This window comes from Myotis lucifugus, unplaced genomic scaffold (assembly GCF_000147115.1).
Source record: "Myotis lucifugus unplaced genomic scaffold, Myoluc2.0 scaffold_586, whole genome shotgun sequence".
NCBI lineage: Eukaryota > Metazoa > Chordata > Mammalia > Chiroptera > Vespertilionidae > Myotis > Myotis lucifugus.
The window spans coordinates 6,787-28,812 of NW_005871634.1; the positions used below are offsets into that span (position 1 = coordinate 6,787).

Below are 22,026 nucleotides of genomic sequence, written 5' to 3' on the forward strand. Positions count from 1 at the left end.
GCGACTCGTGCCCATGGCCGCGGCGCGGTTTTTCAAGGAACCCGGGCAGAAGGTAACCTGGGGGCGGGGGCGAGCGGGGCGCGGGCGGGCGCTTCCGAGGGACGCGGCCTCGGAGCTGGGACACCCGAGGCCGAGCACGTGTCGTTGGCTCCCCTGCCGCCCGGGTGGAATCTGTTCGTGCCCCCCGCTCCCCTGGTATTTTTGTCTTCATTCCGGGACCGGTGACCACACAGCGGGAGGGCGGGCCGCTGTGAATCGCGGACAGGCCTTTGGGGGGAAGGGGGGGGGTTTAAAAGCTCCCGAGGAGAGAGATCGGGACTTCCCGTTAACCTGGCTCTCGACCGCGTGGAGCACCGGTGTGATCGCAGGTCTCCGGTCATTGCCAGGTGCGCTGCTTCCCCCCGGGCCTGTGATCGGGCCCAGCCCCCCTCGCGCGGACGGCCCTCCCGGCTGCTGCCTCCCCCGTGTGCTCTGGAGCTGAACGGGGCTCCCCAAGGCTGCGGAGGGGGTCCCCCAGCTCATCAGCCACCGCACCACGCATCGCCGGAAGTCACTCCCTGGGCTCCTTTACTGTCCACTGGGTGTCAGTGGGTCCGTCATGCACACAGGGGAGGACCCGCAGGGCATCCTAGTTGCTCCTGATCTGTAGTTTTAGGATAGCCTGACGAGCTTGGACGTTTTGCTCACTTTTTCAAAGTTCTTGTTTCTCTGGGGACTTTTCCACCTATATTTGGCCAAGACAGCCGATCACCAGAAGGTTAATAGGAACAAAGGTTGGATAAAATTTTTCCATATTTAATAACAGATTTTGTCAATTTATACAACTCGTGGTGCCTTTTGTTTTTAATGTCTTGTATATTATTTGGAATGTTTAGTGTAACAAAATGTACCCTTGTTTGAAACTTCCATATTTAATGAACTGAACTCTTTGGTCTGCAGGCCAAATGAATCCCAATATGGAATTCTGTATTGTTTTGTGAGAACACTGGGCTCTTGAATGGAGCTTTAATCCCTTCTGTATCGGATTGTTCACTTTGATAGGAGAACCGCTGTCATGTAATGGTCATCAGGGTGTTTTAATTCACTGAGAATTGATAAAAGAATTCAATGGAAGAAAATATTAATGACCTATTTAATTGGTCCAGCATTAACAAAATACTCTAAGTCCTGTGAGTTGTTCATGAAACACTCGTACCTATCAAAGCTCATCAAAAAGTATAATAAAATTAATATAAGCTATGTCTGAATTAGCAGCCCAGGGTAATATCAGAAAAGCCTGCACTTAAAAAAATTTTTTTTTCAATTATTTCTACCACAATCCAGAGATTGGTTTTTAGAGTCGGCTAAGATAAAAATGAGAAAGGGCCCTGGCCGGTTTGGCTCAGTGCGAAGAGCACTGGCCTGCAGACCAAAGAGTTCAGTTCTGGTCAAGGGCATGTACCTCCCCAGCCCAGGCCCGGAGCGGAGCGGGGCAGGAGGCAACCAATGTTTCCGTCTCCCTCTCTTCCACTCTCTCTAAAAGATCAAAGGGGAAATATCTTGGGGTGAGGATTAAAAAAGAGAGAGAGGAAACAAGCTAGCATACCTGATAGAACTAGCCCTTAACTTTTCTTCTGCTCTCATTCTTTGCTTGAGAAGTTTTAAAATATGAAATTTGGGCTGTGGCTGCTGTGGCTCAGTTGGTTGGCCAGTTCATCCTTTGTAACGAGGAAAACAATACTGGCAATGGGTAATGAGCTGGCTTAATTTGATCTGATCTATTTCCTATAAATTATTAAACTGGTATTCTGGCTTAGAAATCTTGAACTTCCCTTGGTTCAATCAAGGTGAGCTGGTAATGTTGCTTTTTTAAATCTAAGAATATGCCTACAAAATACTATTAGAAAAATTCCTTAGTTTAAGGGCTTAAATTCATTAATGACAAGTTAAACTGAAGACTAATTAGGGAATAGTGAAATGTTAATTTCCATTTCTGAGAATCTTACAATTCATATGCTGAAGACTAGTTCTTACTTGCTTCTGGAAATTAACAGTAATCAATATTCTGAACCAGCAATTTTCAATCTTTTTTTTCATCTACGGCACACATTATTATTAAAATTGTGGCACTCCAAAAATGCAGTTTTTGCTGACAAAAAACAATTAGGTATAATTGTGATTCATTCACACCAGATGGCTATTGTTTGCTGTTGTCATTTTAAAATTGGACAATCTAATGGAAAAGAGATCAGTGCTCCTGACTAGTCAGATATGGGCATGTTTTTTTTTCCAACTACATTTTTATTGATTTCCGAGGAGGGAGAGAGAAACATCAATGAGAATCACCAATTGGCTGCCTCCCGCACATCCCCAACTGGGGGCTCAGCCCACAACCTGGGCCTATGCCCTTGATCAGAATCAAACCAGGAGGCAGCCAATCAATGGTTCTTATCTTAAATTTTGTTCATTCTTTCCCAGTTTTGAGAAAAGTTGCAGATACACAATTATGTATTTTAGTCCTAGTATTCCCTCAATGGGTGACCTTTGGAAAACGAATCCTCTGTGGGCCTTGTTTTTTCCCTCTAGAACAGACCCAGAAGGTTAAAGGATGCAATGGAAACGACGGGCTCTTTTGGGGGGCGGGGATAGTTCCAGGCCGACTTCCATCCTGCCAGCACCTAACAGCCCTCTGTGTAGACCCAGAGCCGGTTCAGAGATCTCAGAGGTCGTGAGAACAACACATAAGGGCTGTCAAGGGCAGGGACTGGTACCCCCCCATCAGCTCTATATTGGAACTGTTCTGGGCCTGCGTTGGTTTCTCAGCCTTGGCAGTACTGGCATCACAACAGGTTGAGTCGGAGGTGGGGCTGACATGTAGAATGTTTAGCAGCAGAATCCTGGGCCTCTAGCCACGTGCTGGTTCTAGAAGGGACCATTTTAAATAGGGTATGTAATTTCTGGAAGATGTTTGTCTTTAAAGAGACCTGCAATCTTCTAAACATTCTAATGGCCTATCCCAGATCTGAATTTTGAAAATACCTTTTTAAAAATCCGGATAGTTACCTAGCTGGCTTAAATAACAATTTGATATTTGGCAAGTATACTTCATATACTTGCAATGGATTGGGGTGGATGGCATTTTTCCAAGTGCCCCAGGAAATGTTTGTCTGCAGATTCTGGTCTACCCTGGGGGATGAGGAGGGTGTCACCCCATGGCTCCATTATAAAAGGGGATCCAGACTGAAGAAGCCCAGAGGCCTTACAGAAACTTGTGTGATGTTTGGTGGTGGTGTGTCCTGCTTGTCCTGCTGTGTGGACAACCCATGATGGCCTTTCCTTCTCGGCCCAAACATGAAAGCCTCACCTTCTACCTGTTAGCGCCTAGGACCTATTAGAGCTGACACTACTGACCACCCGCTGGAGCCCTAGCATCTTAAGCACCCTTCCCCTGGGGAGAGAGAGGCTGGGTTGGAGGTGGCATGCAGAGCCCAACACTCCCTACCTGCAGAGCAACTCGCACCCTCACCTCCAACCACATGTTCCACTGGGCTTTTGAGCTGACAGAGGAACTGAATTTGTTAAGTGAAATGAAAAACCTAGAAGCACAATTCAAATATGTCTATTAAGATTTGTATTAAAGAACTTTCAAAATTAAAGTGCAATATTAATGAATACCTGCTGTGTGCATGAAGTAACCTGTGTTAGGGGGGGAAGGGTTAGCAGGGAGAGACCAAAGGAAAAATGGAATAGAATGATCCCAGAGGGTATGTAATTTTTGCTTTATTATGAACCAGGTCACACATTTTGTCTTTCCTGGCAGAAGCTTGAGCCAAAGCAGCAAACAGGAGGAAAATACAACCAAGAATGTTATTTCAACCTTTAACCTGACTTCCTTCTTGCGATCTGTCTTTCCCTTATATTCCCTCGTCCTGGAGGAACCCTCGGCCCCCTTTGGCCTCCCGCTATACACTATACTGTCATTTAATGGACAAGCAGCTTTTAAAAGCTACATTACTGAAAACCTGCATAAGTTTTCTACTTTTTTATTGAATAGAAATGCCACAATGAAATAGACGTGACTTTTTTCTTGAATATTTTGTCCTGCCCTCCATTGAGGGCCACAAGATAAATATAATTAAGTGCAATTTCCTACCAGGCAAGGAAACAGATCAGGAGTTATAATGCCCAATGTTTATCTTTACATTAAATATTTATTCTTGGAAACAATTGATGTTCACCTCATTAGAATTGTACCAATCCCACTTTTGCTTCCCAAATTTCATACAGATGTTTAAAGAGTTCATAAAATGTGCTCTTATTTCCAAACTGTTCAATTAGCAAATTATTATCTAACGTCAAAATTCAATTGATTTAGGTATGTTATTCTAGAGGCTTCCTCATTAATTAAATTTTCAAGGTTTCCCACTTTAAGATTCAGCTTCTTCAGACTGAATACCAAAGCAGGACGTTGAAAGTAAAAATGGATGATTCCTGTTCATGTTCTTTGCCAAACCACTGTGATCTACAGTATTTCCTTGTTCAATCTAGGTTCTTTTTTATTTTATCTTAGCCCTTTAAGCTCCTAGGAATTTTAGATGTGGAGAACATTCCCTGTGCACGGGACTCAGTATTATATGGTTCATTAGGATCTGTTGTGGCTGGCCTTGGACATTTTTTGTTAACTAGTGAGTATCTACTTTTCTCTAAGTAAACAACACACATCTATGTGTGGCAAACAATTATTTTCTAGATGAAACAGTATGTCACAATAATTATAATGGCTGTGCTTTTTGACAGGTAGAATTAGAAGATCATGTGATGTTGGAGTAGGAGGATTTATCCTCGTGACTTTAGGATGCTGGTATGTGCACTAAGCATTCAAGAGGACCCCATGATTATAGGTTTATCCAATTCCAATGCACATGCTTTTTTCAGAGCAATTTCCCATTGGGAGATTTCCACCCTCAGTTACTTAGAAAGGATTTTTATTTTTAAGAAAAGGACTTTTTAATGGAAATTTCTTAAATGATATTGCTGGAATGTCTTAATCCTTTCAGTATGTATATGTACTCATATTTTATACCATTTCTCGAATGAGCAGATGACTGCATAATATGCCATTAATGCCAAGTTATGGCTTATACTTCATTTATGAAGGCCTCCACCCTGTACCTTACACCCTAATTCCCATTTCATCCCTGCTCCCAGCATCACATCTGATGTTACTGAGAACTGATATAGCATGGATGACTATCAGCTGTTTTCGTCAGCAAAAAAAGCCAGACCCACATTACTGGTTCCATTTGCTTGAGGTTCTACAAGTAAAATTAAGCTAAAGTGACAGAAATCCTCACTTTATATAAAAGTGTTCATAGGTATCGCCGACACCAAACCACCAAAAAGAGGTCTGCAGATTAGAATGGTTATACTCTCAGTCTCAGGGTACTCATCTGTAAGCATTCCTGAATTTTATTACTGTAAAATGTCAAATGTTTCCATTATATTAATGACTTTGTATTCTTTTCTTCCAAGGTTCCATTGTAGGTATAATTATGCAAAGCTAAGAATCCAGGAAAGAATGGCCAGAGAAGGAATTAAAAATAAGATTTTATATGAAAGTACCCACCTTGATCCTGAAAAAAAAACCAACAGCAGCAGCACCTGAACAGTCTCGAGCATAGAACCCAAATACAACTGATGTCAGTGTGAACCAAGATGAGATCAACTATGTAAAACATTGCATGTGCCATAAGGTTTTCAATCAAGTAAATAAAGCATGTGTGAGTTGTAGTCTTTTTTCCACTTGTAGGAATATTTTATGAACTTATTCTGGCCTTGTTATCTACTACCAGCATAGCTTAATAGTGGACTTGTCACACAAAATAAACCTAGTGTTCAGCAAGCTTTAAAAAGTTCCTTTGTAGTGAGTGTAAATGATGTCCATTTTAAAACTTGCCTTTAAAACAATCGTATTACTATCCAGTTAAAAAATGAGGGAATACTTCTTGGTTCCTTTTTTAATACTTCTTGGTTCCTTTTTTAAAAAAATATGTATTTTTATTGATTCCAGAGAGAGAGGGAGAAACGATGATGTGCACGCCCCCTACTGGGGATCAAGCCTGCAACCCTGGCATGTGCCCTGACCAGGAATTGAACCCTGACCTCCTGGTTCATGGCTCCACACTCAAGCATTGAGCCACACTAGCCAGGCATGTCCTCGTTTCTTTAAACCAATGGTAGTATAAAACTTAAAGCTAATAGATTGGATCACTTTGCAAATTATTTTAAAAACGTGTCCATTGCTTGACACTATTCTTTCATGTCTTACATGGAAGGTAAAGATTGCTGCTTAACTGTTCTAAATATTGTTTTGGCAGTATGCATGGTTTTAAGTTTTATGTAAAATTTAAATATGCACAAAAGATTTTCAAAACTTGTTTGATGCAAAGGAAAAAGAACTGCCAGATTACATAGTATTGCACGGATGCAAAAAAGACATTTATAATTCATTCTTCTGCTCTCTCACTCTCTATATATTGTAAATATATAAGTATATATTTATATATTTTTAAAGCAGCCAATGTACAACTCAACCCACAGCATTTATTCATTCAGGAAAAAATTCTCTCCAAAGCAGTTTTGTTATTTTTTTGTTTTAAAATCAACATTTAAAAAAATCTGTTAAATAAAATACATGCTAGAGGTCTTCCTGGTTAGGAAATTATAAATTTGTGGCTGTTACTATGAGGGTTGGGTGCCTAGGTTATGTGGTTTACCAAATACCATAACGGCTAGACTAGTGAATGACATTGTCACACACCTGTCCTAATGTTTATTGATCCTAATCATCTTGACAGCCACCAAAGGAAGGACTTGGGCATTGATTAGGGAAGGGTATTAGAAATATTCATATTACAACAACCAAATTTGTTTTTAAAAAGCCATGATGTGACACTCATTTGAGAGGCTGCACGAGTTGGGGAAAAAATGATGAGTACTCATCAGAGCTGATATTTAACAAGTTATCTGTGCAGGCCACTTGTGTCCTTAGCTTCAGTTTACAAATATATGTAACACATAAAATGAGGCAACTGGATTAAATAACTAAGGCCTCTTCTAGCTCTAGCATACTATGGTTACATCTTACCCCGGGTGAGAGAGAAGCCTCTCTCGGCTGGTGAAAATTCCAGGACCCTCACCAACAAGGTTAGTTTTCATTTTCACAGCAGGATGCTTTATAAATTGGAGACCTGGATAAAAACAGGGAGATGTCACTCATACGTTCACATGATCAGTAATGTATGTATTTTTTTCTTTAGTAAGATGTTAGGAGATGTATTACTGAATTAGTAGACGATGTCTAAGACTCCAGGCCCTTTATCACATTGCCCTGGACACATTTGATAAGGCCTCCATTGTCGATCTTGACACACGTGTAGCCTTTCCAGTCCATTTCCACTCTGCCCTCCCACTTCCGGTCCAATCACCTTTATCTTCAGTGCACCTTGGGCCACCATGACCTGAACTCATACTCCTCAAACTTTTTAACTTCACTGCAAGTATCTTCTACTTCCTCTCTGTAACTCTGTAACATTTTTCATCCGCCTGGTCACTAACCTCTGGGGATTAGGGTCACCTCATTTAGGTTCTCATACCCGTTTCATCTGTTACAGTAGGTGGGACTTCCATTGACTTGTGCTACAAGTTGAGCCTAACTGTCTTGTCAAGAACCCTGACAATGTTTATATCTTCACATTCCAACCAAGTGTCACAAGACAGTCAACACAATTACTAAATATCCACTAGCAAATGGACAGGAACTAGGTTCCCTTCTCATCCATGCACACACTTCAGATTTTAGTCTGAAAGAGTAACCTACCTCCCACGCTCACCTGGAGCCTCCAGCTGCACTGCGTCTTCAGTGTTCCAGCAAAGCCGAAATTTCACACTAGGTGACATAGCAGTAGGTACCAGCTAAATAGCTGATTAAAATAGAATTGTGGTCATTAGTAGTTTTCACAACTTCTCGTGGCTTATCTCTCATACCTACTTTAACTTTCCAGTGCTTTATGCATTTCCCCCTTCCCTCGCCCCTCCCCTTTGCTTTGACTACTTGATTTTACATTTTAATAAAAGGACCTCAGGGAATTAAAATTAACTTCAAGCTTCTCTCTGGACTTGTAATGGATATTGACCAAGTTAGGCAACAAGAATTTTTGACTATCCCTAGTTCCATTATTTGATTTGCAAGCATCTCTTTAGTCTACGTACCTCTACTCCATCGCTGGTTTCCCTTTGCTTCGATTATATAATGCGAGGAGGTCTATATAATAAATTCAGGATTCCTGTTTATGCACTTTTCAGCACAGAGCTAGGGATCAAATAGGGTTTGAATCCTTCTATTCCTAGATAAAAGTCTGTTGCAGATGGGGGTCAAGGCACCCCTTTAAAAGTCATGTTAATATATACACTATGCTTTGGGTAAGCAGAAAACCTTAATGAGGAAAGTAGAAAAATTAAAACGATTGCTATAATTGATTTTAATGGTCCTCCAGAATAAAGGATGTTTGGAAGCATCTTAAAATATTGTCCAGTGGTCATCAAATCAGGTCAGTGTAATATACCAATATCCTTTACCACCCAAATACACATTACTTTGTGCATTAAGTTCCATCTCTAAATTTTCTCTTAAAAGGGAAGCTTTAGGGACAAAAAGCTTATGAAGGCATTTCTCAAAGTATTACATTTTCAAGTTTGAAACATGAGCACTACAAATATGCTGTAAATATGTCTTTTCAATCACTGCCTTTGCCTTCCTCTTCATTTCCTAGAATGATGACTTTCTCCCCAAGTATTTCCATTGTGAGAAAGCGATCAGTGACACTGAGCAATACTGCTCACTTTAAGCTGAGCTATGGGATCTTCAGAAGCCATTAGCGTTTTTAGTTGACAGACTAGAACTCTGTTTCATTGAGCAAACCCGGAGCTACATTTCAAATCAGTATAGCACCCAAGTCCACTCATTTCACCAAAATACAGTATTCTGGAATCCGCAGCAGGAAAAATGTCCTCCAAGCTCCTTATCAAGCTTTAAACACATCAGGGAAGAGACATTACATACTCTGGACTGGCAAAGCTCCCTGGGCCTTATTCCTTCTTTATAACTTAAATTTACTTCCTAGAATATCACTTCATTATCCAAAAGGATCTCAATCAATCATTGTTTTAGATTGTTGTACTTATGCATTTAGTATAGATGCAGGAAGTTTTGGGGAGACTAAGAACACAGGTATTCTTTTTTTTTTGCATCAGAGTACTACATTTAAAGTCTACCAGTATGGAGGACATTATAACAAATGTCTTGCAAAAAGTTAAACAGAATGAATTCAAACAATTAGAATAAGGTTCTAACCTTAAGAGGACTGGGCTCTATTTACATATACTGCAAATATCTATGCAAGAGGACTGCCCACTTCAGGTATGCGAAGGAGAAATCGAGCTTTTTTTTTCTGTTATAAAACCTACCCGTCTGCTTACCAAGTTTCTCCTTTCTCCCCATCTTTTTAAAATAAGGGCAATTTTAACTAAGGTGATCCTAGAAACTCAATGTAACAAGTGTTAAATGTACAAGCAGCAATTAATTTGGAATACCTATTGGAATCACTGGAACAGATTTAGTTGGGCCCTTTTACTCTTCCACACAGCACATTCACATGGACAGACTAAGGAAAAGGAGATGAAATTTAAATCAGCACATTTGTTTTACTTAAAAGAAAAAAATAGTGAAGTTGGAACCTTTTATATTGTACTTGACCAGGACTCCTCTATCTCCCTTAACTGTTATGAAACACCTTAATAGCTACCTTAAAAAATTAACCTGTTAGTTGCCACTTACATAAGCCCCAATCAATCTGAAGTATTGGTTTTATCTCATCTCCTCTCTAGATGCCTTAACATTTTAAAGCTGTGCCACTCAAGTTAGATGTCTATACTGTTTTTACCTAAAAATTTTCTGGCTGGTAGTAATTTGTGGCAATGCTTCTCAAGTGCTTGGCAAGCATAAGTTTACTGGACAAAACTAATTTTACCTCCTGGGCGATCGCGGACTGTTAAAAGGACCGGCAGGAAAGAACATGCCACAAATAGCTGTGTGTATCAGCTGGATGCTATGTCAGCCTCTCTAGCCTATAATCCCTGCATTCCTCCAGTTTGCAGGCACTTGAGCTGGACACTCAGGAGTAACTGCTGTGCCACAGCCACAATAAGGAGCGGAACCTTCTTGCATTTCTCCATTTGTCTCGAATGTCATTACCTCACTGCTTGACTAGAGTATAGTTACTCATACCACAGATCCAGCTTTGTCAAAAGTAAAACCCCTGTTCCTTGTCAAGTTGCAAGTTAACGGTGACTCCTGGCATGAAAAGGGAGGAAAACAATAATATTCCTAAGTAATAACTAGTTAATTACAGATTAAACACATGGTCAAGTTCCTTGTGCAACCTAACCAAGCAGTGATTACGGGTGTTCTGGCCTATCAGTTACTTGCACCATTCGTTCCCCTAATGCTGGATCTGCAATCACCTAAAATCACCGATCTACACAATGCTGAAAAAACTGAATTTGGCTTTCCACATGGACAGCACTTTCCAACTTAATCACACAAGGTATTTACATTCTTTGAGTAAATTATAGGTTAACATTTCTCCCCTATCTCCAATATACTAACCCTTATAGTTCCTTGGGCAAATTAAACATATCCAACCACCTATATTTGTAGTCAATTGGATAGGTGAGAGTATATCTTTAGTGTAAGTGCATAGTAATCTTTGTTAACCATTCCCACCTACCTAAAGGTTTTCATGTACCTGTTGTAACAGTATTAACCTAAAAAGAAAAATCTCAAATGCTCAACTGGCTAACCCTACCATCTGCATGTTTTAATGTGGAAATGGAGTAATGACTGGGCCAGTAAGAAAATTCAATTTTAAAAATTACCCAAAGGAAAAGGCTCTTCTCCATATCAAAAGGGTATTCAGTTTTATTTTTAGATTAAATGTAGCAATTAATGATTTGAAGAGACTCTGGTTTACATAATAAATGCAAATTGCTGTTTAGAGCCGAGGCATTGATGGATTCTTACTCAAAGCACTAACAGCCCCTTAAAACTTAATGGATCGCCAGGCCATAACGTACTCTTAACTATTTACTAAAATGTTAAAACTTAAACCCAGTTTTCCTCAAAGCCCCAGAAATAACGAGTCAGACTCAAAGCATTTCAAGAATTTTAGGGATAAAATGGCTTGAGAATATCGTGTTCATCTTCCCAGAATATTTCAGGACTATTCTGGAGGGTTGGACAGTAGAGAAGTTCCATCCATTTTTTTCAGAGACATTCTATAGTTATGTGAAGGAAATTATGGAAATTTATGTTGTTTTTAAGATGTGCATGAGAAACTAACTTTAAAGGATGGAAATGTATACTTTAGCATAATCTGGATCTGGTTTGGCTTTTTACAAACATCAAATGTACTCCTGTAAACTGACCATCAGACCTTTATGAGATGTCACTACCTAAAAACTGCTAAAATATTTCATCTTTTTCATTTGTGCAATGGGACCTATTATAAAAATGATCCTAGGATTAAAAGCTAATTTACATTTAATTCCCACAACTGAGGCAAATATTAAATACAGAATAGACTGTTCATGAATGTAAGCTCCCAGGTAGGTGAACATACTATTACCTCTCCTGGAAAACTTTTAAGTACTTTTTCTAAGAAAAATGTCTTTAAAAGATGCTTTAAATACCTTGTTGCTAGTGCTTAGGACCTCTAGTTTCATATTTCTCATTTTCAGACAGGATGTACCGTAGGCAAATGAGAGCTTATTGTTTTGTGCGTTTATTATGGCTTCTTACTGCCATCTTGAGTTCACCTTTCTGTCTGTCAGAAGCTGGTCTCAGCCTCCTAGGTCAGAGTCAGAGCCTCCATCAAAGGCTAGATCCTGTAACAAGATGTAACCTACCAGCAACAGACAACTAAGGCATGTCAGTTCACATTACTTCTTTTCTATCTTGCATTTTCTCTTGATTAACCTCTTTATGTTAATGGTTTTAATACTACGGTAGTTGATCCATCTGATCCAACTCTTGACTCAGCATCTGCGTAACTTTCTAGTGAAAAGCACCCCAATAGCGATCTCACAGGTGAGTGTTCCCTAGGCATAGCTGGGACATTTGTTCAGTGCTGTACCTCGTTTTTGTTTTGCTCGCCAGGAGAGGTAGGGAAGGGGAGGAGTGAATAAGCCAAGTTTCTCACTCACAGATCTTACTCTGCTAAACTTGGCATTTTCCTCCCTTTTGCTTGCTATTTAGTGCTCTCCCTGTTCTGAATTTTTTATGTACTTTCTAAGATTATTTCTTTTAATATAACCATAGACATTACTATTAATTCTGATCTTGAGGCTCCTTAAGTCTATCAAATAGTGTCTGTCATTTGGCCATTACTCTTCCACTGCAATTATTAGTATATGGAATTCTTAGTAAGCAATATTTAACTATAAGGTATATTTAAGATTTTTTAAAGGCACCTAGATATTTAGAGTACCTAAACACTGATTAGCAACAAAGTTTGAATTTTGCCTCCTTGGTTTAAATTAAGTCTATGCAATCCTAGTAATAATATGTACTGCAAAGTAGCTCATGCTAGTGACTGCCAGCAGCAGCTAATTGCTGAAAAGACAAAAGCCCTTGAGACGCTACCTTGTGCTTGTTAAGTATTCTTATGGTGATTGTAACATTAGCCCTGTTCCACAAATTTATCAGCTGAAGCTACCTACACCAACATCTAAAACTCAACTCCAGCTCAGCTTGTAGAAAAAAAAAATCCTAGTAGTTTAAGTTAAAAATCTGATTTGAAGCAGCTAAAACAAATCTAAGCAATCAAATATAGACAAACCTAAACTTACCAGAAGCAACCTAAAATACCAACAAAACACTAGACTGAAGCTTTAGTTCTACAGTTTGACTCCTGATTCCTCACTTCACATTAGTGAGGGTCCTTTAGAAGATTAAGTGTTCTGTGCAAACCCAATAAAATTACAGTTAGGGGATCTACTGTTATCACATAGCTACAGTTAAGTTAGCAGTGTTGTGTAGTAGTGAAATCAATGACTGGCTTGCATGATGGCTTCTAAAAGCATCTGTTCCCAGAGTTTCATGTATTACATATGTATATAAAATATCAGTTGAGGACAGCCATTAGCATTTTGTAAGATGATAAACTGAGTGTTAACTTCTCCCAGCCATTACCTTTTCCCCTCATTTAATGTTAAGTCATCTATGGGGGAGGGGAAGGGAATTCAACTTTACTTCACAATTCAGATCAATTGTCAATATACATTTAAGTTTTTAAAACCTAAATGTTCCAAGTACAGAGTAAAGAATAAGCTGTCCAGAGAGCACGCACTTAGGTTTTCTCCTCTTGGGAGTTTTAAAAAGGGATTTTGAACCTTGATGGCGAGAATCCCAAAACGAGAGTAAAATGAATTCTTTTTATTGCAAACAAACGTCTAAATTAATTTCTCCACCCACTTTCTTTAGAAAGAAAAAAGAAATCAGCAGGCTAAGGAGATACCCATTCAAGAACTGACATGATTAAAAATTAAGATATAAATGGGTGACTCACAATTGCATTAGCTTACAAAGATGGTGGAGTTAACTACTACAAGCACACTAGTTATACAGTATTTTGTGGGAGAAGGGCATACAGACATAGCTAACTTCATATAGATCCCATTAGACAACTGGATTTACAACAAGTTTTTTTAATAAGAAATGGGCAAAGCCAGCTTTCTTTTCAGAATCAAAATGCAGAACAAATGGAAAATTATGGTATTTAACCTTCACAAGTTTGAGCCTCCACAAATAATACAACCAAGTTTTACATTTTTAACAGCCCTTCTACATACACTCCATCTTCTCTATCTTGGTTCCAAGTTGTATCTTCATTCAATTATGCCAATTCCAATGTTGTTTAAAAAGAAAAAGCCTTCCCAGTTATTGCCAGAAACTACTGTTTAGCATACCCCCTCCACTACTCAGCAAACTACAGAGAGGATGGAGTGTAATATGAGCAGTACAGAGTCTTATGCAATTCATGAGGACCACTTGGCCCTTCCATGAATCTGGTTGCTAACATTTCTATTATATTGTGACAATGACTCCCGACTGTTATCTCTGAGAAATGGGGGGAGTAAATTCTTAATAAAAGACACCAGGTACAAAGCAACATTTTACTTTTGTTGTGATAAAAAAAAAGTCACATTTTACAGATAAAATGTAGAACCCTGAAATACTGACACATTCTCTTATCGTGCACAATGCTGAGGTTCTCTTACGATTCACTTTAAAACTGCAATTAAAAATGTACAAAAAAGAAAAGAAAAAAAATCAACCCACAAAGCTTCTAAAAAAGGAACCCGCAGGCACTTCCTCTTGTGGAATGTTTAAAAAGTTAGCCTACTAAAGAAAACAGTCGACTTCTTGTGAAGGTTTTGGAGAAATATGTATCAGTTCGTTTTATTTGGGTATTCAATAATATCCTTGGTGATAATGCTGACTCCATGGCTTCTGACCCCAGAATTGCTGTAAGAGAAAATTTTTTTTTAAAGAAAAAACATCAATAAGCCACTCAAACTGCTTTTAGGAAATGACAATGAATCTAATTCAGAGTAATTGCTGGAAACAAATTTATACCTGTCATACCTCTGATTTCTATCAAACCACATTCAGTTAGTATTAATATCCCATTATCATCATCAATAAACACATTACAAAAGGAAACACATCAGGACTTGGTTAGTTTATACAATTAAAGCTAGTAGTAAAAAAGAACCATATACATTAAATACTACTAATTAAAAAAATATTAAGTTACATCAAACATCAACCTATTTTACCTTCAAAAGATAAGATTATGGCTATGACTGCAACACAATTCACTCCTTGCCCTGTAACACTTACAAACACTTCAATCCCTGGATAAGATCTTTTTGAAGAATGATTCTTATGAAAAAATACAACTTAATGTACTAAGCACATAAGAAATTACTTACACCCTGCTGCCACTGGTTGTAGCCCTGAGATTGATTTTTATAGCCTCGATTGTTTCCTCGTCCTCTGAAGTTCTAAAATGGAAGAAAAAGAAAGAAAAACCTTTAAGAACTCAGAGCACAACCACTTCTTAGGTTTGTACATGGGAAGCAGAGGGAGCACAGCACAGAAATGGGATAGTTGCTAATTAGTGTACCTGAAAATCAAATTTAATTAAGTGGACTCATCTTACTGCCGTCACTAATTTTCCTTATGTCAATGCATTTACACTGGGTTCCCACAACTCTTACAGAGGCTATGCAACACAAGCTTACTCTTTTTAGACTAATTTATACAGATAATTAGGGATCAGGGCATCAGGATCATAAATCATTACCTGGTTGTAGTTCCCTCTGTTGGGCATTCCACCTCTGTTGTAGTTCCCTCCTCTGTTTGAATAGCCACCTCGGCTGCTAAAAACAGGGCCACGTGGGTATGGATAGCCAATTCCACCACTTCCGCCTCCGCCACCACCTCTCTGTGGCATGTTGCCCCTCCTATTATATCCACCACGATTCCCAGGAGCTAAAAAACAAGAGGTATTTTAGATTAGTGTGTTGCGCCTCCTTTACACATATGACTTAGTGTTCTTCTGGGGAAAAATAAATGTTTAAAGGTGAAGGTAATGTTTAACCACTGACATAACCTAGGTGTGTATCCTACCAAATCACATCAGAACTTTAAACTAGAGGAGCTATGATCAATGAGGATCAAATTTCTTATGTTAAATTCAGCTAAATAACATGTAGACCCAAATTAGAAGATTTTCACTTGTTTCAATTTCCAATCAAATAAAGAGAATACTGAATGTTCACTTGCCTCCTCCTCTGAAATTTCCACCACGCATATTGAATCCGCCACGTCCTCTGTGGCCACCACCTCTGTTAAACTGGTTCTTGCCACTCTTATTTTTATTGCTCTTCTGTTTCTTTTCGGGGTGAAGAGCCTTTTTGCTCTCTTCCTTATATTGCTTCAAAAGTTTTTGGGCCTCCTCCTTCTGAAGTTCCACATAGGTTATCTCATCAAAGCACTCAGCTACCTCTGGCAGTGTAAAGTTTCCTACAAGGAATAAAGTCAGATTAACACACATTCACAATCCCACAATCCGTAAATCTCCAATTCTTGAATGGCTTAAAGTTCAACACACACTACAATAACTTCCTGGTTTACTAACACATTTTCCTAAAAGTAGAAATAAGCCAAACATACTCATTTACAAAGAGTTAATGTAACTCCAGGAACAGTATTTCTAGAAGAAACTAAGTTTACAGATATAAATCACAGAAAGAGATTTACTGTGACAAGAGAATAAAATTCCATGCCTTTCATTTTGAGAACTGCATGTTCTGGTAGGTCTTTGCCCTCTACTTCTGCTTTCTTCTGTGTTCTCTGCTTATAGTCTTCATCCTTTGGGCAAACAACAACAGCTTTCCGCTGGAAGCCCGCGAACAGGCACATTTTTCTCCTCTGGGCAGCAGCAGACACATTTGTCTTAAAAACAAACAAAAAGTTGTTTATTAATTCTACACAAACCCAATTTTCAGTTACTTTTCTCAACTTCAAAGCTACAGAGCTTACCTGATCCAGAATAAAATTTCGCTTCTTACGAGCAGCAATCTCAATAAACTTTCCAAGACACTGTGGAGCTCTCTGCAACAGTGTGTTCAGTTTTCCCGTATCTGCCATTTGCTTCTTAAAGCCTGCTACCTGTTTTTAAAAGGGAGAAGTTTCCTTTGAGCTTGTGAATCTTAAGCTAAGCATCAGCTTAAATCTTTCCTACATATGGAAAACAGGCAACAGTTTAAAAATTTAAATAATTGCCTTTTCCCACTATTGCTATAATAAAAAGGATCACTAGCATGTACTAAGACCCCATGCTATTCATCTTTGTAGCTGTTGGATGGTAAGAACTTAAATTCTTTAGAAAAGACAATGAAGCCTAGGATTTGGAAAGCAGTTTACCTTACAGATAAAGAGCCCACATTTAAGTAACCAATTTCACTTTCCCCAAACTCCCCTCTCAAATACTATCACAAATGGATAAGGACAGTAGGCAGAAGGATTACTCAGAATACCTTCGGGTCTTTTTAAAATGCTGAGATCATGCACTAAACATTCTACTTACCATCATTTTATCCATTATGGTATTCGTTCCAAGAATGTTGTATTTACCAGGATTTTCTGCTGCATGTTTAGTAACCCAGGTAGTTTTCCCAGCTCCTGGCAAGCCGATCATCATAACCACCTACAATGGAAAGAAATGTTATTTCACTGTCTAATCATCAGAAGCCACCTAATAAATTTAAAATATATTTTAATGCACAAAACCCACTTTAAATAGCTGAATTTTCATAGCACTATAACAAAGTAATTTGTGGAAAATTTAACACTCCACATAAAGAGAGAAGATAGCTACTTAGAGAAAAATTACAGGAATGGCATAAAGTAAATGAAAAACACCAATCACCTAACTCTTCTAAATGTCATTTTTGCCCAAACAAAAGCAGTGCTCAAATGCTTTCTAAAAAGGTCACTTACTTCACAGTCTTTCTTCTCTTCAGGCCCCTTTGGACCTCTAACTCGGTCCTCCAGGGGGACGTTCTGGATCAGAGTATAGTCTTCAGGTATGGGAAAATATGGCTTTTCCTTCTGACCAAAATTGAATTCAACAGCACAGTTGTGGCAGAGAACATGTGGGAAGAGTGGCCGATCAGCAAGAATTTCCTTACTGATTTTGAAGGCAACACCAAGGTCTTGTCCATTCTTTGCATAGGAGAGTTCTACTTCATCACTTTCAAAGTTCTGTTAATGGGGGGGGTGAGGGGGAGAGATTAAGTTTTAATCTGCTTCCTGTAAAACTTCTAAGAAACTTCAACTTTCAAATGAGTGACGGTTATCCTATGGAAATACTATTTAGGTTCAATCTATATCCAAAAGCAGAAACAATACTGCCTTAGAAGAAGGTAAGGCTAGATTTTCAGGTCGACTTAAGTACTTTTATCAGTTAGTAGTGAATGTTGATATTAACACAGTTAAAAAAAATAAATTCCCAGCATATAACTTGCCATTTACACACAAAAAAATTGGCTATGACTTACAGCAAAACATGTAATCACATCATTTTCATCAAACTTCTCTCCATAATCTTCAGTCTCACAGTTGCATGTTTTTATTCCTTTTAGAGAATACCCATAAGAAAATTCTTCTTCTCCTAAAAATAGTAATAAACTACCATGAAGCTGATTTTTTTCAAAACAGCTTAATGCCCATATATTTTAGTATTCGTGATGTAAGGTTTTAAAAAAATGAGCATATACTAAATATTCTTTCACATACACCGACTTTATACTAGATGTAGAGTTAAATGGGTTATATAACTAGTTTAAGAATTGCATAACGTGGGTAACATTCTATCTTAAATATTATTGGTCATAAAAGAACAAAAACTAAAATTTAGCCTATGCCTACTACATGCTAATGTTATCTAATTTAAAATATTAACAGAATTGGACAAAAACAAGCAAAATATTTGGAATGCCTTCTACTCTAACTACTAAAATAAGACCCTAAACACTGAGTACAAAGGACTCAAATAGAAACTTTACCAAGTAGCATTCCACTGGTGGTTAGAGACCAGCCAATCCGAACTTCATGGATGTCAATATCTTTTGTATATAAATGCCTTACTGGGATCTTCTCTGTAACCTGAAAGTCAAATCATAAATGATTTAACTATCAGCCAAAAGATAAATAAACCCTTGAAACCTGGCTTATTTCATTCCATGGGATAACTGTGCTCTGGCTGCTAATACAAAGTCACCCACTCAAGAACTTAAAGAATTGATAAGGGCTTATAACTTGAAAAGATTTAAGTACTTGGTTGAATCACATTTAAAAAAACAGTTAATGTTTAAAAATTACATATTCTCAATATTCAACCTACAACAATTAAAGCATATATTTAACATTTTTTCTCTGGAACAAAATCAAGAGTCTAATTATTTTTAAACCCTTGGTGGGTCTTTTCAAGTGCCTGATTAAAAAGAGTGCATTTTAATAATAAAGGGGCTGGCTGTGTACCACAAATTCAGATCCAACATGTTCAACTATTACAAAAGGTTTCTATCCCTCTTCTAATTCATAGAAACTTTCCAAAAATAAAAAGTTCTACTGATACCCAATAGCGCCAGGTAAATGGAAACTCACAAAGGTTCTTAAAAAACAAAACACAAATTATATTTACCTTCATCTCAAAGCAGACTTTGCCTTTTGACACACCGTAAGAAGCCCTTCCTCCAGCCCAAAGAAAAGCAAAACTCTCCATAGTAAGGGAAGAAGCACTGAGGCGATCTCTTGATATTTTAAAATGCAGATCACAATTATCTGTAATTATATCAATACCATATTATTTCTTTTCACATCAAATGTAAACATATTTGCTATGTAGACAAAACTTGGTTATTAAATTTCTGCATAGGACACTTAAAATGCTACATAGGACACTTTTACATGCTGTTAAATTTTCAATTTTAAGCCCCACTCCCACCAAGTCACTTCCCAAATTATGTACTGAAGTGTAAACTACCTATAAAACTAAGAAACACCAAGGTTTAATGTGTATTTTAAGTATATAAAATAAGACAATGTGACATTAATACATACCTGCTCTGCTCTTTACCTTGATTTAGAGGCAAGCAGTAGAGGATAGCAGGAAATCAAAGTGAAGCATGCCAGAACCAGGTAGAATTTACCAGTGCCACAACAGAACTGACAGGCCATGACCAAGTATTGTATGAGCTGCTGATCCTGTACTTTCTATTTTTAAAACACCGGGGACTCTAGATCCTAAATTCTTTTCTAAAACTTGTGAAGGCAGCCTCAATCTACAAACACAAACCCAGTTGTCTAATGCTGTAACTATTATAGCGCTGTAGGTCTCCTTTCCTTGTGCTTGCCTGTTCAACACAATGGGGGTTACCCACTTCCGAGATTATCCAAATCCAGACCGTCTTTAACCTAGCTCGCTACCTATGGGTCAGTGGCTCATTAACATGCACTTCTGAGGGAGAGCTAAAGTTAGAAAGCTGTTTCCTTAAAAAGTTTTTATTGGTGAGAAAAAATTAAATCTATGTAGTATGGAATTCCCCTTACATTAGCTTTGCTCTTAAAATTCCCGACCATCATTGATAGAATGAACCCAATATTGCACTTAACAAATTGATATTCCTAGGTGACCAGTTACAAGTCTGTCTACTTTATAATAGTGTTACCTTCTTGAATTATTGCTTCATTTATCTTGCCAATGCCTAATACTTTATATTTAAGAAACCGAATTTAGAAAACATCCATCTGACTACTTTTCCATGTAGTTTTCTTTTAAAAGACTCCACTATCTTAACTACCTGTAAAGGATACTCAACAAGAAATCAAGAGTTTTATATTAACACTCTGACATATCTGAATAAAAAAACAATCTGTATTCAAAAACACTAGAATCTAAGCTTCAACTCCCCAGGCTCTACAGGGCAGATTGACACCTTACCTCTTATTTTTCAAGCAATTATTTCTACCCTTTGTTCTATCACTGAAAGAACTGCTAAGAACTGATCAAATACTAAATCAACAAATCTCTTCGTAAATAAAAATTACAACTCTAACAGCCATGGCCATTGAGAGGTTTGCAATACTAATACTTCCTCCTACTCAACTGCAACCCTACTGGGTAAAGTAGCAGTATTTACAGCGCTGCCATTGATACCATTCGCTGGTGAAGAGAGCTAGTGGCCCAGTGATAGGCCACTGCTGCTGCCCCAGGTCTTTGGAAGAAATCAACTTATGTTAAAGCAGCAGCTACTGAACTGGAATTGAGAACAAAAGAGCAGTTATTGAGAAAGTAATATTACAATCTTTTAGAATAGGGAATACACTTGTGTGCTAATGGGAAAAGCCATTAATAAATATGTAACTAATCCAAATAGCTCACGTAAGGTGAGTCCAAAAAAGATGAAATTACTTTATTGAGGAAGCCTTACAAGTTCCCATTAGTTAGCTAGTCAAAAGTTGGCATTAACTTTACATTCCTACAAAGAACTTTCAAGTAATATAAAAGGATTACCAAGTTGCTAGAGCCTGTGTAATTATCAATACAGCGGATGTTATACCAAATATTTAAGCTACCGGATAATCTTCCTGCCTTTAAAAACCTGTTTCCATTTCCCCGTTAAATTTTCTGCACTTAAGCTCAATGTACTACTGTTTCCTAACATTTCAAACCGAAACCACATTTGAAAATTGGGGGAGGGGGCGCCGCAGCTTCACTTACAAGTGTCAAGACAAACCACCGTGTCATCGAAGTGCTCATCTTCCTCCTCCACGGGCGGCTGCGGGGACTTGGCTCTGAAAGACAACAGGGCCTCCGGTACAGCCTTTCCCCCCAGGACACGAGGGGAGCGGGCGGCGGGCCGGCCCGGGGTGGGGGGGGGGGTCCTCTACCTGCTGTACTTGTTCTCCTCAATGTACTCAAAGTAGCCACGGCCGTGGTCTTCCCGCGGGCGCTTCACTCCTCGCTTTTTGTCTCCGCCTTTCTGCTCGCTTTTGCCGTCGCCTACAACACACAACACCCCGAATTCAGGAGGCCGAGCCCCAAGGCCACACACACAGCCCTTGGGTTTTGAGGCTCAAAACAGCCCGGCATTTCCTTGTTCCTGGTTGTAAGCGTCTTTAACCCACGAATCCAACGCGAATGCAACCACCATCCGCTCGAAACTGGCCTGGAGTGAGTGACGCAGTCGAGAGACATCACAGACCTCGGCAGGCCGTTCGAAGGTTCGAGAACCCTAACGAAAACCAGCGCCGCACAGGCCGAGCCCACGTGCACCCGAAAGAGCGCTCCGGCC

At 38.8% G+C, this 22,026-nt stretch overlaps 2 protein-coding genes across 2 annotated transcripts in view; one reads left to right on the forward strand and one right to left on the reverse strand.

Annotated features, from left to right (window-relative positions):
- The first annotated feature begins 7 nt into the window (after window positions 1-7).
- LOC102417472 (cytochrome c oxidase protein 20 homolog) lies at window positions 8-5,775 on the forward strand. Its single transcript, XM_014446940.2, has 4 exons — window positions 8-52; window positions 4,550-4,664; window positions 4,777-4,840; window positions 5,512-5,775. The coding sequence occupies exons 1-4, from the start codon at window positions 14-16 to the stop codon at window positions 5,642-5,644; spliced, it is 351 nt and encodes a 116-aa protein (XP_014302426.1). The 5' UTR covers window positions 8-13; the 3' UTR covers window positions 5,645-5,775.
- Window positions 5,776-13,516: 7,741 nt separating this feature from the next.
- The window catches only part of HNRNPU (heterogeneous nuclear ribonucleoprotein U), a 9,540-nt gene continuing 1,030 nt past the window's right edge, over window positions 13,517-22,026 (reverse strand). Inside the window, exons 2-14 of the mRNA XM_006104667.3 lie at window positions 21,623-21,806; window positions 21,453-21,526; window positions 19,374-19,513; window positions 18,736-18,835; window positions 18,229-18,341; window positions 17,669-17,932; window positions 17,256-17,375; window positions 16,709-16,837; window positions 16,453-16,621; window positions 15,950-16,189; window positions 15,468-15,655; window positions 15,094-15,165; window positions 13,517-14,623 (exon numbers count right to left, since the gene is read on the reverse strand). Coding sequence (XP_006104729.1) covers window positions 14,570-14,623; window positions 15,094-15,165; window positions 15,468-15,655; window positions 15,950-16,189; window positions 16,453-16,621; window positions 16,709-16,837; window positions 17,256-17,375; window positions 17,669-17,932; window positions 18,229-18,341; window positions 18,736-18,835; window positions 19,374-19,513; window positions 21,453-21,526; window positions 21,623-21,806 — 1,847 coding nt within the window. The 3' untranslated portion in view covers window positions 13,517-14,569. The remainder of the gene's footprint in view (window positions 14,624-15,093; window positions 15,166-15,467; window positions 15,656-15,949; window positions 16,190-16,452; window positions 16,622-16,708; window positions 16,838-17,255; window positions 17,376-17,668; window positions 17,933-18,228; window positions 18,342-18,735; window positions 18,836-19,373; window positions 19,514-21,452; window positions 21,527-21,622; window positions 21,807-22,026) is intronic.